Source organism: Asterias amurensis, chromosome 21, assembly GCF_032118995.1.
Source record: "Asterias amurensis chromosome 21, ASM3211899v1".
In the NCBI taxonomy this organism is placed as follows: domain Eukaryota; kingdom Metazoa; phylum Echinodermata; class Asteroidea; order Forcipulatida; family Asteriidae; genus Asterias; species Asterias amurensis.
This window is the reverse complement of record NC_092668.1, coordinates 6,180,265-6,197,793: the sequence shown is the minus strand read 5'-3', so window position 1 is coordinate 6,197,793 and position 17,529 is coordinate 6,180,265. Positions and strand designations below refer to the sequence as shown.

The window sequence follows — 17,529 nt, the reverse complement described above, 5'->3', positions numbered from 1 at the left end:
CATCCCTGTTTATTTAATACCTTATTAACTATTATCAAAATCAATCTCAAGTCATTTTAATAAAACTGATGAAACAAAGATTTTTAGAATTGTTTTCAAAATGTTGGTGGTAGTTAATGATGGGCGTGGCACCCTATCAAGGGGAGGGGCTTCATATGGGAGGGGTCAATGTATATATTAAGATTGTATTGTACATGGTCAAATTGTATATCTGTAAATGACATGATGATTGCAAATTGTTATTAAAATGAATAATGTGGTCAAAATATCGCTGCTTCAAACTGTTTGTTGTTTATAATCTTCCTTTCCAGTGTTGGTGGTAGGTATGCAGGCATTTCCGATTTTGTTTCTGAGGAAAAACAAAATCGAAAAGTAGCAAGAATATCATGCCTGTGTGTCTGTGAAATAAAAAAAATATAAAAAAATACCTCCATTGTAAAACGGTAACTTGTCCAGGACAAGACTAGGCAGCTATTTTTAAACAAAAGATGAAGAGGAGTCGGTACTTCATTATTATTTCAATTTAGGAAGAAAATAGGGCATCCAAAACAAGCCCGTGTGTTCTCATTTATTGTATTGCGTTTGAATAAAGGAAGGACTGTGGGAAGTTTAACATAAATATATACGTTTGTCTTTTTTCGGATATGTTTTTTTTTCATGTGACGACGTCATAAGAGGGCGCGATTTTCATGTAAAAGAAATGGCCAGTTCTTCCAGAAAGCCGGACTTTGAGAACCCCAGAAAAGCACTTTTTCGTTCACCCACAGCTGTAGAAGGCAACCAACATGATCAACCAGGTATTAAGATTGTTTAAAATTATACAACTTGTCATTAGGTACGTTGTTTTATAACTTTTATTCAACAAACAGACTGTCATTCATGGTATTCATGAATTGGCATAGCTATTGAAATAGTGTGTGTTCAATTCAATTTACTTTCTGTGTTTAACCAGTTTCGTGAAAACGACAAATTTTAGTCCTTTTTGGTAATGATAACAAAATGTAACTTTACTGGAATTTTTTTCAGATTCTTGGAAACTGCTCAACAGAATACAGATCGAGCATGCATTTGAAGCGTGTATGAAGAATGCCCAAAAAGGTATGATTTTTTAATTTTACCTTCAGCTCAATTTCATTCATTCGTTTGTATTGTTTTTGGATAACTTTCCGTATCGCGCCACCACTTTTTCACTAATTTTTACAAAAAGGGATATATCAATCAGGTAAATTAGATACTATATTATTTTATTTCGAATGAAAAAGTGGTGGCGCCATACGTTTTACAAAAAGGGATATATCAATCAGGTAAATTAGATACTATATTATTTTATTTCGAATGAAAAAGTGGTGGCGCCATACGTAAACTTTTCCTTTACTTATTAAAACTATTATCCTATCTATGAATGATGTGTAGGCTATGTGTAAATTGTTGTTTTATTTGTGTTCAAAATTATATACCTTTTTTATGCCCCCCCCCCCCCCCAATGTCCCACAGCCAGTGTGAAACGAGAGAGCTTGTTAACAACGCTTTTATTTTTAAAATAAGTTTTAGTTTACTTTTTTTTTTAAGCAGTTCGGTAGTAAAGGGCCGGGCCTGACTAAGCTAGGAGGCACAGACTGAAAATAGTAAATAAAATATTTGTGTTAGGGTTATCGTCAGTTTGTAGGAGCTTTGTTTAGAAAAAAAATCGCCGGTTTTCGTAAAACCGAATTCAAGTCTTTTTTTCTTCATGAGAAATATTTTCCTTGTCCGTGGGACTGGAACAGGAGGTGTAGGCAGACGATAAAGGCGATTAAACTAAAAAACCTTGGCCGGCAAACAAAACAAATTTTGGAAGTCTACCTCCAAATACTTTCTGGATAATCCTGCCCGTCCCAGTTAACTCCAGTTGGAAAAACAGGTGTAGGGTAAGCATTGGTAGGGTTTGCATTTAGACAAAACAAACTCTTAGTCTTTAGTCTAGTCTAGTCTTAGGGAACATAGGCTAGGCCTAAAACTATTTAGACCAATAATGCCCTTTTGCAAGATGGCCGTTTAGTATTTCAAATCAAACAGGCCACTGATTCTTCAGTTTGAACCCACCGCAAAATTATTTTATATGTATTTGTTGCATGAGGACCCTGATTAACAGGGTTGGATTCTTACACTAAAAAGATTTGGTGGTAGGCATTCACTAATTTTGTTGAAACAGACGGTTACAAGTGTTCGAGAGCATCACGTTAGATTCAGGAAAAGCTCCTTGCAGTCTTTTTAAAAGGATGGATTTAAAATTAAAACTACAATAAAGTAAAACACATTTCTTTTATATAAAAAAAAAAAAAAAAAGTAATAAAAGGATGCGGCCCCCCAAAAAGGATGCGGGCGGGGACGATCTGGTATTTTTTTTAATTTGGTCTAAGCGCTGAACATTATTTTGACTGGACATAAATTTACAAACTTTGGAAGGAATTCAGGGGAAAGAGTAGGTTTAATTTTATTAACTGAAGAGATTCATTGAATAATTAAAAATAATAATAATACTAGGTTCTTATATATAATATAGCGCTTTATCACATCAGGGGCGTATCAAAGCTCTCACTGTGGAACTCTGTTTTGAAGTAATATGAGACTAAGGGTCGGACCTATTTCTTTATAGCACTACAGTGTGATGATAATAATAATAATCCGTTTTTATATAAAAAAGCGCTTCACATTATAGTACCCCTGGTCACTGGGCCTTAAATCACTCCTTAAACCATCTCAACTCCCTGGTGGGGAGTATGCAGCCTGTGCAACATTTATATGTGCTACTATAGTAATAGTTTACAAGGAAATTTGTTCTTCATTGATACTTATGCTGAGATTAGGTTAATGAAGAGTTTGATAGGATGTCAGTCACTTTGTACCTTGGTCTCTTCAGACCCTTCTGGGTCACTGACAAAGTTGGTCATTTGTTATCGTCAGCTGAGTCACTTTGTACCGTCACTTTGTACTGTCACTTTGTTCCGTCACTTTGTACTGTCACTTTGTTCCGTCACTTTGTACCTTCACTTTGTACCGTCACTTTGTACTGTCGCTTTGTACCATCACTTTGTACCGTCACTTTGTACTGTCACTTTGTTCCGTCACTTTGTACCTTCACTTTGTACCGTCACTTTGTACTGTCGCTTTGTACCATCACTTTGTACCGTCACTTTGTACCGTCACTTTGTACCGTCACTTTGTACCGTCTCTTTTTACCGTCACTTTGTACCGTCACTTTGTACCGTCACTTTGTACTGTCACTTTGTACCGTCACTTTGTACCGTCACTTTGTACAGTCACTTTGTACCGTCACTTTGTACCGTCACTTTGTACCGTCACTTTGTACAGTCACTTTGTACCGTTACCTTTTTTTTCCTTCAAACGAATACGTATTTTTTCATGTTTTTGTACTTTTGGGGGCAAAACAAACCACCTTATAAGGCCTTGAATTGTTAAAATTTTGTAAAATTCAAGGTGAAAGGGCGGAAAGATTATGTCACTGACGAATGATTGTGTTTTGTAATTAAATTATGTTGTCGTGATTAGTCCTGAGCGACACAATAATATTTTTGTAGTTAGTCGTGCGTGGTGGCACGATTAATCGAGTAGTTGAAAAACGGTAGTCGCGGCCCGACTAATGATTTAATAATCGCGGTATGACGCCAGTCGCACTAGTCCCCAATGCCTAGTACGAAGTGTCGCAAGAAGGTGCGAAGTGTCTTTTTAAGAAGGTATGAAGTGTTCAGGCTGTGAAGTCTCCAAATTCACTTCATACCTTGCAAAAGGTTTGAAGTTTCCAGGGTATGAAGTGGTCAAGGTTCAAAGTGACCCAACAACGTTTAGTTATGTCTTACAGTTTTTGGTGTATGTTTCAAAGTTTTTTTATACTGCTTTAAATTTTCATTATATTTATACTCAATGATCAAATGTTTTTCTTCTGCTGCAGAGTTGCACCAGCAGCGCTTGGAAGACTTAAAGAAGCGATTGGACTACCTAGCCGAAACGGACTGGAAGTACACACCAGCTCAAAAGCTGATTGGTTTAGAATGATGAGGTCATCAGAAGGAGTCCAATGGGAGAAGTGTTGCAACAAAAGAAAGCGTGTTTGAATTGTCAGTCGAGAGTAGCTTAAAATACTGAGAGGTGAATTGATGTCATCAGGATCTTCAACATTTCAAAATGCTTCACGTTGACTCTGAGTGGTGGACTCGACTGCATGTAACCATTGTTCAGTTGATTGTGATTGGTTCGTGGAAATGAGGTCATCAAGCGACGTGAGCCAATGGGAGTTGATGTAAAAAAACACAATCTGTGTGGAGTGAAGTCATTGGTCAATAAATGGAGAAAAAGAGAATCAGCTGACATTCCATGTCAGGGATCATCTGATTGGTCAATCAAGGTCAGGTGATCGATAAGGTTCATAATAGACCGTATCAAATAACCCCTTTGTTGCTTAGCCTTGCTCAAGGCAGTCGCATTATTCGCTCAGAAAAGACGCCGCTGTAAACCCACCCATATACCCTGTTCGTGGTGCATGCGATCACACTGCATGACCCAACCGTATACACACTGTCAGATCGTACGTATACTGTTCACACAAGTCATCGCACTCGTACCACTAACCGCATGCGGAGGCCGTCAGGCCGACAGCCTTGTCGGGTCTGTATCTTCCGGGTTTAATGTGTTGTATTGAAAAAATTCCACTAGTGGAAAAAATTGGGGGGGCTCTCATGAATATGTATATCGTTCGTCAGACCTATCAGACAACACAGGATGTGAGGCAAATGAATTATTCATTTTGACGTCCAATCACGCACGCCTATCATGCTCGCTGAGCGTCCGTGGTGGTGGTGTGTGATGATGTAGACATGTCTCGTCTTTCGCGGGCATTATGGTAATGAGCTGACCGTGGGAACTCTTCGCTTATTATAGTAATGAGGTCAGTGGCTTCAACACAGACCCTACAAGGCTGTCGGCCTGACGGCCTCCGCATGCGGATAGTGTACGGGGCACCGTGTCGTGGGATGTTATGCAGAGTGAATACGGGTGGGTTTTATACAACGGCGGTCTTTTTTCGGAGTGAATAATTCGACTGCCTTGAGCAAGGCTGTTTGTTGCTATGAGAGTGAAAATATTGTAGGGCAGGCGGTATGCGGGTGTAAGTGTGTACATCAATGAATCACGCAGTATGCAGTGTTCCCGATTTGATTTCTATGGCACATGTACATGCACATGCTCACAGACGCCGTGTGGTTGGCAGATATTTGAATGGTAACGAATATAACGAAGGAATTCAAATGAAGTGGGAAGGTATTTGAATGATAACGTCTTTTTTGATACGGTCTAAACAGACCATGAAGAAAGCAAGAAAGGAAATTTATCAAATAGAACAGGTAAACAGTAACACATGATCAATCAACCATTTTCCCAAATGGAACTGCCCAAACTATGTTGTAAAGAATGTTCGTGACCCCAACAACAAAGGGAGTCATTAATGATGAAAACAAAATTCATGTACATGTACATATTATTTTATGGTGTTTTATTTTTTTAACAATACATGTCTGTTTTTGCACATTTTCGCATGAAGGAAAAATAAAGTAAACATTACAATATAAATAAATATAAAGTATCCTTTATTTATTAGCGGTGTCTGTACATCAGAAGTTCCAGGTAACCACACTGTTTTGACCACTTTAAATAATAATAACAATAGCTTAGCTTAACTTAACTTAACTTAAATGCATTTATAAAGCGCTTTAACACTGTTTCAAAGCGTTGTACAGCCAAGAAAAACATTAAAATACAGGATAAAAATACTAGCAAAAATAACAATATGGTTTTAAAAATACACAACAGTTAAAAAAGTAGCACAAATTTAGTAAAGCATTGCATTACTCCAGTTTTTATGAAGGGCTTTTCACAACTGAAAGGCGTCTCAAAGCGCTTCCAACGTTATTATTACCCCTTGTCACTGGGCCTTAAAGGCAGTGGACACTATTGATAAGTAAGGTATTATAAGCATAAAACCTTACTTGGTAATAAGTAATGGGGAGAGGTTGATAGTATAAAACATTGTAAAAAACGGCTCCCTCTGAAGTGACGTAGTTTTTGAGAAAGAAGTAGTTTTCCAGGAATTTGATTCCTCAAGTTTAGAATTTGAGGTCTCGAAATCAAGCATCTGAAAGCACACAAGGATGTGTGACAATGATGTTTTTTCTTTCATAGTTATCTCGCAACTTCGACGACCAATCAAGCTCAAATTTTTACTGGTTTGCTATTTAATGCACATGTTCAGATGCACCAAGTGAGAGGACTGGTCTTTGACAATTACCAAACAAAATTCATGTACATGTACATATTATTTTATGGTGTTTTATTTTTTTAACAATACATGTCTGTTTTTGCACATTTTCGCATGAAGGAAAAATAAAGTAAACATTACAATATAAATAAATATAAAGTATCCTTTATTTATTAGCGGTGTCTGTACATCAGAAGTTCCAGGTAACCACACTGTTTTGACCACTTTAAATAATAATAACAATAGCTTAGCTTAACTTAACTTAACTTAAATGCATTTATAAAGCGCTTTAACACTGTTTCAAAGCGTTGTACAGCCAAGAAAAACATTAAAATACAGGATAAAAATACTAGCAAAAATAACAATATGGTTTTAAAAATACACAACAGTTAAAAAAGTAGCACAAATTTAGTAAAGCATTGCATTACTCCAGTTTTTATGAAGGGCTTTTCACAACTGAAAGGCGTCTCAAAGCGCTTCCAACGTTATTATTACCCCTTGTCACTGGGCCTTAAAGGCAGTGGACACTATTGATAAGTAAGGTATTATAAGCATAAAACCTTACTTGGTAATAAGTAATGGGGAGAGGTTGATAGTATAAAACATTGTAAAAAACGGCTCCCTCTGAAGTGACGTAGTTTTTGAGAAAGAAGTAGTTTTCCAGGAATTTGATTCCTCAAGTTTAGAATTTGAGGTCTCGAAATCAAGCATCTGAAAGCACACAAGGATGTGTGACAATGATGTTTTTTCTTTCATAGTTATCTCGCAACTTCGACGACCAATCAAGCTCAAATTTTTACTGGTTTGCTATTTAATGCACATGTTCAGATGCACCAAGTGAGAGGACTGGTCTTTGACAATTACCAATAGTGTCCACTGTCTTTAAATCATTCCCGAAACAATCTTAGCTCGCTGGGAGTATACAGCCTGTGCAACAAATTTGCGCTACTCGGCTAAATCAATCACAAGAACAATTAAAGTCAAGTGTCTTGCTCAGGGACACAAGTGTCACAACCGGGATTCGAACCCACACTCTCCTGAACAGAAGCACCAGAGTCTGAGTTGGTGCTCTTATCCGCTCGGCCATGACTCCCCTATAAATATACAGAAATATACATATATCATGTGCCAAGCTGATTATCAATAACTTTTGAATTATTAGGTTCTTAGGTCATGCAGTGAATAGATTCTATAATTAGAAGAAACTGTCACAATCTCAGGGTTTCTGTATTTAAATTTGAGGAGATTTGATTAATATAAACCACAAGGACTGGGGCAGGCTCTCTTTCCCAGTAATTCGTGTGCGTTGCGATATCGGTAATTACGTTAACAGAATGAACGTCTTCAATCAAGACTAGTATTAGTTGTGCTCCATAGATTCATAGGATAATGGTGTACGGTACATCAAACACCTTGTAGAACCTGGCTCATGGCGTCATCGGGTGAATATCCAAATAATCTATAGTCCACATGGTAATAATCTATCAGTTTCCTCATCAAATCCGGCGATATCGATTTGTAATATTTCAAAAACTGTTGTTTTGCGTTTGAACTATGGTATTCTGGAAAGTGGACGATGTTGTCGACACCTAGCCATCGCAGAACGAACGGACCTTCAACTGCAAGATTTTCAAAATGGCCGATGAAATCGTATTTGACATGACAAGGCCGTGATAGTTTATACTGTGGCAGCCAGTGATCAGTAATATCATTACTTATAAACCCACTACCCAGATCAGTGATGTATTTGCTAAATTCAACGAATGTTATATCAAACCATTGTCCTTCTTTGAGCGTCTGGTTTTTAACGCCTCTGTAACGCCTGGAAATGTCGCTGCCATAACTCCGCTCCCAGATCCGTTGCAGACGAGACCTATTGCGAAGTTTACTCAAGTACGCAGAAAGTAACCTGCTCATGGGTTCTCGTATAAACAGCACCTTACGGTAGCTCTTCAACCGGGCGTCATCTTGTTTGTAATTAAACAGTACCGGCTTTACATTTCCAGTCTCATTGTTAAGTGTACTCAAGATTGTCTTCCAAGTCGTGGAAGACACCTTGGGGATGAAATGAAAGAGGAGTTTATGTTTGTCGTTGACGTGTAAATATCTGTAGTTGCCAGTTGGTTCTGATGGGTTAATGCGGCGACATTCTTCAGCCAGCGTCCGCTTTCGACGATCCTGTTCCTGTCCCATGATATGTTCAAGTTCCAAAGCAGTTGAAGGAGTTAGTAAAGAAGTTGCTTCAGCTAACTCAGTGGTAATGGAAGTGTCTGACTTTGATTCCTGTGTTTTGGGGGAAAATGGTCTTAATTACTTTAAAAGTTGAGTCAATATGCTATTCACGAACTTCTTAAAAGGAAGTGGACACTATTGGTATTTATTCAAAATAATTATTAGCAGAAAACCTTACTTGGTGACGAGTAATGGGGAGCTGTTGATAGACTAGTATAAAACATTGTGAGAAACGGCTCCCTCTGAAGTGACGTAGTTTTCGAGAAAGAAGTAATTTTCCAAGAGTTTGATTTCGAGACCTCAGGTTTAGAACTTGAGGTCTTGAAATCAACCATCTAAACGCGCAACTTCGTGTGACAAGGCTGTTTTTTCTTCTTTCATTATTATCTTGCAACTTGGTCGACAAATTGAGCTCAAATTTTCACAGGTTTGTTATTTTATGCATTTATGTTCAGATACACCAAGTGAGGAGAAGACTAGTCTTTGACATTTACGTTCAAAGTTTCGTTCAATTTATTTTTTATTTTATTTATTTATTATTTATTATTTTTTTTTTTTTTGGGGGGGGGGAGGGGGGGTTACTGCATGGGGGATACGTGCACATTACAAGTCTTATTATTATTTATTATTATTTGATGTGAGGACTAATAACGGGCGCGGATCCAGGGGCGTAGGGGGCGCCCGGCCCCCTCCCCCTGTCAGGAAAAAAAGGGATGAGCAAAAAAGGAGAGAGACAAAAAGGGAAGGGGGGGGGGGGACGACACACAAAATGAATTAAGCCGAATTTTTTTTCAAAAAAACCCTATTAATAACCCGTCGTATGCCTACCTTGTACACTTTGTTTCATTATGGGCCACTATAATTATTTCAATGACATACATTGTTTCATAAGGAATTTCACGTTAATCTGTGTTTGTGGACAGCATGTTTCCCACACCGAACATTAGCGCAAAGCATCTTGGCCCACCCAATGTCATGGCTCTGTTTACCGCCGTGAATTCGTTACTCGCGATCACCATTCCACTTCCAGGAACGCAGGGCCCAATTTCATAAAGCATGTATGTAAGCAGCCGTTTTCTAATTATTCTTATTATTACATGTATTTAGTATTAATTTTATCCCGCACCCTTACATTATGGATAATTTATTTTTGAAATTGTACGTACCTCATGTTGTCCAGCAATTGCAGGGTAACGAAATGAGCGGCTGGAAGGCGACATGCCTGTTTCGGTGAAAAATAAAATAATAATTATTGATGTCCAAAACAACAACAACAACAGCAACACCAACAGCAACAGCAACAGCAACAGCAACACCAACACCAACACCAAAACCAACACCCACCCCCACCCACCACCACCACCACCAACACCCACCACCACCCACCACCACCCAGCCAGCCAGCCAGCCAGCCAGCCAGCCAGCCAGCCACCAACCACCAGCCAGCCAGCCACCAACCACCAGCCAACAGCCAACAACCAACAACCAACAACCAACAACCAACAACCAACAACCAACCAACAACCAACCAACAACCAACAACCAACCAACAACCAACCAACAACCAACCAACAACAAACAACAACAACAACAAACAACAACAAACAACAACAAACAACAACAACAACAAACAACAAACAACAAACAACAAACAACAACAACAACAACATGAAATTTTTAAATACATTTCCCAATATTTTTAAATAGCACATTTCCCAATAACCGTATCAATGCGCTTTACATTAGTGCCCTGGTCATAGGGCCAATAACATCCCTTTTTTAATGTTTCTCAGCTCCCTTTGGAGTATACAACATGGGCAACAGTTTATATCGCTCCAAAGGCTTTTTCATTCACAATATCAACCTCAGGTACCCATTTATACCCCTTGGTGAAGAGAAGCAATTATAGTAAAGTATCTTGCTCAATGACACAAGTGTCACGACCGGGATTCGAACCCACACTCCGGTGAATTAGCACCAGAACTTGAATTCGATGCTCTTAACCACTCGGCCAAAGAAGTTAGAATGTACATGTGTCTGAGGTCAAAACAGAAGCAAGAGAGAAACACTGCCAGCCATAATAAGAGGCATGGAGCTTCCAAACTGTCTCAGGACAAATTGACAAAATATCATCATTTTAAAAAGGTATCTCGCATGAAACGCCATACCTAAGCAAACGTCTAGTTGATACGGTGTAACAAGTGTGGAGCTCATTAATATTTTGTAGGCCCTGAAAATATTCTATATTAGACAGATTTGAGAGCCCCCAGAAAGTGTTTCAGTGTAAAAATTTTGCCCAATTGTGATGGGGTTGTTGACTTCCAGCTTTAGGCATTTTGGATGACATAGGCCCTGAAATAAATGGTCCTATTTGCTGAGAGGTGTAGGGACATTTTTCAAGATTGATGCTCGGACGTTTTGAAAATTAGACCTGTGAAGGGGTGTTTTTACTTGGAGGGAGAATACTCGACGGGCCCAGGGACTCCCCGTATAAAATTGAGCAGAGAATAAAAGTTCAAGAGTCAATCAATAATTTTCCCTTTCAAGTTAAAAGCACCACAGAAAACCACTACAGAAAACCATTTCAGGGCCGGTTACTTATCGCGGCAACCTATCGCTTTTATGCTATACCTTTCTGTACAAACCCAATATTGTCAGCACAAAATGGATTTTACAACCCACCGTCTCCACGAGGACATAAGCAATTTCTTTTAGGAGAGTACAACAATTCAAGATTCTAACTACAATTGTTTGAAGAAAACACTCACTTTGATTTCGATCAAGCAGAAACGACGCCATCAAGAGTAAACTGATGGTGCAGATTGCAATAAACAAACAGTGCCTGGCGGTGGTGGCGGTTGCCATCTTGACGATCTAAAAAAAATCAGCAAAACATGACATTGATTAAAAAAAAATTGAATAAAACGCTCCAAACGGGAAATTAGTTTTATTTATTTCTCATCAAATATTACATTCATGGTTAGACCGTGGTATAAGTTTGATCTAAATCTGTGATCTTGGACGAGTTTATTTCTTACCAATTATGTAATGTTGCTGTACAACAATAGTCTAACTAACGCTAGACCCAGTAACTGGGGCGCTGTACTCCTTTTAAACAATTTTTGACTTCATCTGTCGTACTAGCGCCCCAGGGAACGGCACAGAATTTTAACAAATACCCTGTTTTTCGCGACACCCAGCCACCAAAAATGCCTCAAAATGACAAAAAGACCAAACAAACTAGCTCAAAAATCGCCTACTCTATTCTCGATACGTCTAGGATGTAACATCAGGCATTTAATTGTACTCACGATCATTTTTTAAACTCCAAATCGATGATTTTTAACTCCGCATCGTGGAGCGATTGACAAGTCTGCGATTTTCGGATGTGTATGATAGTAAATAAATGATGGCGCTGTCCAATTCAGTGACATTTTGAGATTGTTGACTTGATACCATAGGTTTGCAAAACAAAATGTTTGCAAGGTCTATGGGTGGGGCCCATGTCAGTTTAAATATATCTCTGTCAGTTGGGTTGACCGTAAAATGTGTTGTGGGTGGATATATTTGGGGTAACCGAGGAAGCTGTTCTGACGGTTGCGTCATTGGTTTGTGTGGGTTGGGGTGAGACCGCGGGGATATTTTTTCAGATCCCCTTTATAATTATAGCAATAACATGCTTTCGTGCCTCAATTTCGTGCACTCTTCAGTTGCGGTGTGGGTGATTCAAATTGAATCTATAGGTCTCCAATCTCAAAAGAGAAAGAAAGGTTACGGGTTGTGTTTGCCGTTAGGTTTAGGGTGGAGGTTGTGAATTTGTGGGAGTGATTTCCTGATCATTGGTGAATTGTTCCTCTAGTAGAGAAACTAGGATGTCAAGCGTGTCATCGGGATCGTCAAAAAATCCTGTTGGATTGTTGTTTGTGTTTCGAGCATAACGAAGTGTTTCTCCGTATACGAATGCTTTGAACACATGTGGGGGTGTGATGATGTTTTGTGTAGGTATTGGTAGGTTTCAGTGGGTTTGGTATAGACCTTTGTGTCAAAAATACCAGTTTCATTGAATCTCGTACCTTTGAAGATTGTTAAGTCAAGATAGTTGATGGAAGTATTGGATGCCTCGAATGTAAATTTGAGGGTTGGGTGTATTTGATTCATAGTATGAATAAGGCTCTTGAAGTTATCAAGAGTGCTATCGTAGAGGACAAGTATGTCATCTCTATAGCGCCACCAAGTGAGGATGTGGTCAGCTTTTTCAAGGATTTGTTTTTCCAGATCGTGTAGTGTGATATCACAAATTTCTGGGCTGGCAGTTGAGCCCATGGCACATCCGATTTTTTGTAGGTAGTAATTGTTACCGAATTGGAAGCAGTTTCTTCCTATGATCAGTTCCAAGAGTCTACGGATATAATCGGAGGGTGGTTTTGTGATTGAATACGGGGTTTGGTTTCGGTTTAAAGCATTACAAACGCTATCGATTGCCTCTGGCGAACGTTTGTATACATGGAAACAACATCAATGCTAGTTATCAAAACTTGTGGTGGGAAAGTTATTCCGTCTAGTTTGCGCAATATGTCCGCTGTGTCGCGGACGTAGGTTGGTTGCGCTGTTACTATTGGGAGAAGGAAGTAGTCCACAAATTCTGAGATTTTGGCAGTTGGGCTAGAACACCCGCTAATAATTGGTCTTCCAATAAGTGGTGTGCCCGGGGTGGTGTTTTATGTATCTTCGGGAGAAAATACATGGTAGGACACTCGCATTTTAAGGGAGATGGGTCTAGGTATGCCAACGTTTGTTTGTTGATGTAGTTGTTTCGATGCATTTCGATAAGTAGTTGGTGTACCGATGCTGTGGTTTGTGGTGTCATGTCTTGGTTGAGCTGTGTGTAGTGTTCAGATTCAAGATGTTGATAGCCCACATGTAGGTAGTCGGTTCGGTTTAAAATGCAAATGCCTCGACCTTTATCGTAAGGTTTAATTACGATGTCTGGGTTGTGTTTGAGTTTGTGTATGGCTGATAGTTCTTGCTTTGTCATATTTGGTGTTTGACTTCTCAGTCTGACATGAGCAAATTGGTATTTTGTTGCCTCACAATAGTTTTTGAGCGTCGCACATTGGGTGGTATTTGGAATCCATGTGGATGGTGGTTTAAAGGGTTGAGCCTTGGTTGATTTGTTGTACATCAAAAAAGCAATCCTCATTCTTCGTTGGAAGATTTTGAAATCACTCAAAAGTTTTTTACGTGTAGGTTTAGCGGGAGTTGGAACGAAGTTTAAACCTTTTCCTAAGGCAATCTTCTCGATAGTGGAGAGGTTTGTCCTGGATAGGTTTGTGATGAAACGTTCACTGTCTATCGCTAAGTTGGTAAGAATATTTTTCCTGTTAACCTGCTTGTGTTGTTCGCACTTGCGTGAAAAGCGGTTGGCTTTTCTATTGGATTGTGAGTGGTGAGCTCCTTTAGCCAACTTGCGTTTTGCCATTGTAAGAGAGGGTATAGAAGGTGAATTTTATTAATTAAAATAAAATAAAACTGGTTTGGATTAATTATAGTATCAGGGAATGCCTTACTATATTATTAATACAAGTATTTGATGTAAATCTCTCTTAGGAAGGTGTGTTGGTCCTGAAAAGGACCGGTTGGTTTGGTTTAAAGTTGGAGCTCAGTTGTGTTGTTCTAGCTTTCTTTTCGTCCCCTTGGTCGGGTGTTGTTTAGGACGGGTGAAGAAGCCGAAAAGGTGGTCCGCAGTCCTTAGTTCTGGTTCTTCGAAGTGTTCTTCGATCCGCTGTCTAGATCAGGTGGTAGTCGCATCACGTGTCTTCGGTTTGTTGGTGACGCGTTGTGGGTGGATGTCCATCAACGGCTGTTTAATGCTACACTTGTTACAGGCGTTGCAGCGAATGCTATACATTGTACACTGGGATGGGTACAGGCGCTGCAGCTAGCGAGTGCCCACGTGCGTTCAATCATGAGCAACGTAACTTACACGGTGCCGGGTTGTTGGAAAATTATCAGAAAGGGGGTGAAAGGTTCTCAGAAAGGGAATATTGTCTGAAAGAGGGGGATGAAGTCTGCTGGTCTGGATTTTTCTGGTCATCGCCCCCCCCCCCCAAAAAAAAAAAAAAAATTGTGCATGGTTAAATTGCTTCTTATAATGTTTAGTGCTGCCAGTGTCACTGTAGAAAAAAATGGCGTTCAATACAGATACATACCAGGATTTGCTGGAACGGTACCCACAAAAATCGTAGGCCTAGATGAAGTACAGCGGTTTTTATTTATTTATCATCTTTTTTCCCCTTTTTTTCGTTTTTTTTTTTGGGGGGGCGATGACCAGAAAAATCCAGACCAGCAGAATTCATCCCCCTCTTTCAGACAATATTCCCTTTCTGAGAACCTTTCACCCCCTTTCTGATAATTTTCCAACAACCCGGCACCGTGTAAGTTACGTTGCTCATGATTAAACGCACGTGGGCACTCGCTAGCTGCAGCGCCTGTACCCATCCCAGTGTACAATGTATAGCATTCGCTGCAACGCCTGTAACAAGTGTAGCATTAAACAGCCGTTGATGGACATCCACCCACAACGCGTCACCAACAAACCGAAGACACGTGATGCGACTACCACCTGATCTATACACCGCGACGCCATGTTTCGTTATCGTACACATCCGAAAATCGCAGACTTATCAATCGCTCCACGATGCGGAGTTAAAAATCATCGATTTGGAGTTTAAAAAATGATCGTGAGTACAATTAAATGCCTGATGTTACATCCTAGACGTATCGAGAATAGAGTAGGCGATTTTTGAGCTAGTTTGTTTGGTCTTTTTGTCATTTTGAGGCATTTTTTGTGGCTGGGTGTCGCGAAAAACAGGGTATTTGTTAAAATTCTGTGCCGTTCCCTGGGGCGCTAGTACGACAGATGAAGTCAAAAATTGTTTAAAAGGAGTACAGCGCCCCAGTTACTGGGTCTAAACTAACGCAATTTTAGTCAAAACTGTTACTGATCTACCCTTTGAAGGGAGTTTATAACTTGCTAATTTACTTACTTAAAACAGTGACAAAGATGTACATCAAAACTCGGAGAAGTTGACTTGTCCCCTTCTTTCGCCGGGCACTTGTTCCTTGATGAACGTCTTTTCAGGTTCTCAAGAAGGCAAGGGGGGATCATATTGATTTCCTCAACGTACGTTAACGTATACTGACTACATACAATGGACGAGCAGTAGCTTTTCTGACTGGCTTTCGTTTTTTAACAAAAGCTTCAGTGACTTCAGACAATAGAAACTTGTGTTCGTGAAGATAGTCAGTGGCTGTAGTTAAGTGTAGAAAATCACCCCATCAGACGTGGCACTATTCTTGGAAGAACTACTGCTACTACTAGCCATAACGCTCTGCAATGGTTGAGAAGTGTTCATTGAATGCGTTAGCAATGTCAATGCGGGACATTCCAAAATGCTCACCGTCTATTACTGGCTTTTTTTTGGTTGGGAAGGATTCCTTTAATTGTTCTCCAAAAAGCATAGGAATTGCCTCTGTTCACCAGATGAACATTTCAGTGCTCAACCTAGGCAGTGACTGAAGTATCACAAACACGTTAGGTCGTTTCAGGAGCATGTAAATTGACTATGTTCATGAATGTTGAACGCCATAATGCTACTCTCACACTTGGGCGAATATCTTGCGAATATGAATGTTGGAAATTCGCGACGAATTCGCCCAAAAGTTGCGATTTGATAGTGAATATGTTCTCGGTTGCCCTTAAACCTCTCCTAACCAATATCTTACGCATAATACGCACTCTTTGCCAACAGTACCAACGGCTTACCAATGCTTACGGAAATCAATGGCGAACTACCGTCTTCACAACATTCGCTGAATGTACGGAAGCGCTTCGTATTGCCGCTCTCACAGAGTGGCGGATGTTCTTGCGAACATGAATGTTTGAATTTCGCGTTGAATTCGTCCAAAATGGCGGTAGGATAGTGAATATTTTCATCTCGGTCTCACCCATCGATCGTCCTCGGTCGGCCCTCTCCTTACCAATATATCTTACGAATATATAACGAATTCTTACCAACGCTTGCCAATGCCTTTACGAACGTTGCAAACGCTTACGCACGCTTTACCAACGATACCAATGGCTTACCAATGCTTACGAAAATCACGCCGAATGACCGTCTTCGCAACATTCGCTGAAATTTAGACACCGGTTTGTAAATTGAGCGATCTTCGTATAAGGAGGTGGGGAATAATTTGTGAACGTTCCGAATTTGTTTCCAACGCTTACGAAGGCACGGCGAATGTTGCGAAGTTTGATTGATTGCCAAATATTTCCTTCCGATAACATATATTCGCTAGCATATTCGCCGTGTGAGAGCAGCATAAATTGACCGATCTTCGTACGGAGGTGGAGAATGACTTGTGAACGTAGTAAATTTGAAGCGAATGTTGCGAAGTTTGAGCGATTGTTAAATATTTCCGTTCGTAAGCACATTCGCTAGCATAGTCTCCCTAGTGTGAGAGTAGCATATTAAGAACAGGCATCGTCAACGTTTTCACAATTATGCTACTCTCACACTTGGGTGAATATCTTGCGAATACGAATGTTTGAAATTCGCGATGAATTCGCCCAAAAAGTTGAGATTTGATAGTGAATATGTTCTCTGCCGTCCAGTGCCGTAACTAGACATTTTCATTTGGTGGGGCAAGTGGGGGCAAAGATTAAATTTGGGGGGGCCAAAGAAGTGCAAGATTATTATTAAATGTGTTAACTGATATATAGTTGCACACCAATGCAGTTCTAAAACAGTCTATAGTCAGCAGGTAACAAAAGATTGCGAAAACAACAAAATCTTAGAGAACATGTCATTTTGTATAAGATAAAACTTGTTGACTGTATAAAAGGATTAAATTACCAACTGTGGTCACCAAGTACCAATTTAGAGTTGTACACAGCATTCTCAAATAGGCTTTGTGGGTGTGTGTAAATA

General features: G+C 39.6%; 2 protein-coding genes across 2 annotated transcripts in view; one reads left to right on the top strand and one right to left on the bottom strand.

Annotated features, from left to right (window-relative positions):
- Positions 1 to 15,771, bottom strand: part of LOC139952848 (carbohydrate sulfotransferase 14-like) — a 76,973-nt gene extending 61,202 nt beyond the window's left edge. Inside the window, exons 1-4 of the mRNA XM_071952106.1 lie at positions 15,586 to 15,771; positions 11,308 to 11,413; positions 9,706 to 9,761; positions 4,648 to 8,590 (exon numbers count right to left, since the gene is read on the bottom strand). Of these exons, the coding sequence (XP_071808207.1) occupies positions 7,712 to 8,590; positions 9,706 to 9,761; positions 11,308 to 11,404 (1,032 nt within the window). The 5' untranslated portion in view covers positions 11,405 to 11,413; positions 15,586 to 15,771 and the 3' untranslated portion in view covers positions 4,648 to 7,711. The remainder of the gene's footprint in view (positions 1 to 4,647; positions 8,591 to 9,705; positions 9,762 to 11,307; positions 11,414 to 15,585) is intronic.
- Positions 676 to 4,635, top strand: LOC139952849 (uncharacterized). The gene is made up of 3 exons (XM_071952107.1): positions 676 to 797; positions 1,027 to 1,098; positions 3,950 to 4,635. The coding sequence occupies exons 1-3, from the start codon at positions 701 to 703 to the stop codon at positions 4,051 to 4,053; spliced, it is 273 nt and encodes a 90-aa protein (XP_071808208.1). The 5' UTR covers positions 676 to 700; the 3' UTR covers positions 4,054 to 4,635.
- Positions 15,772 to 17,529: the final 1,758 nt, after the last annotated feature.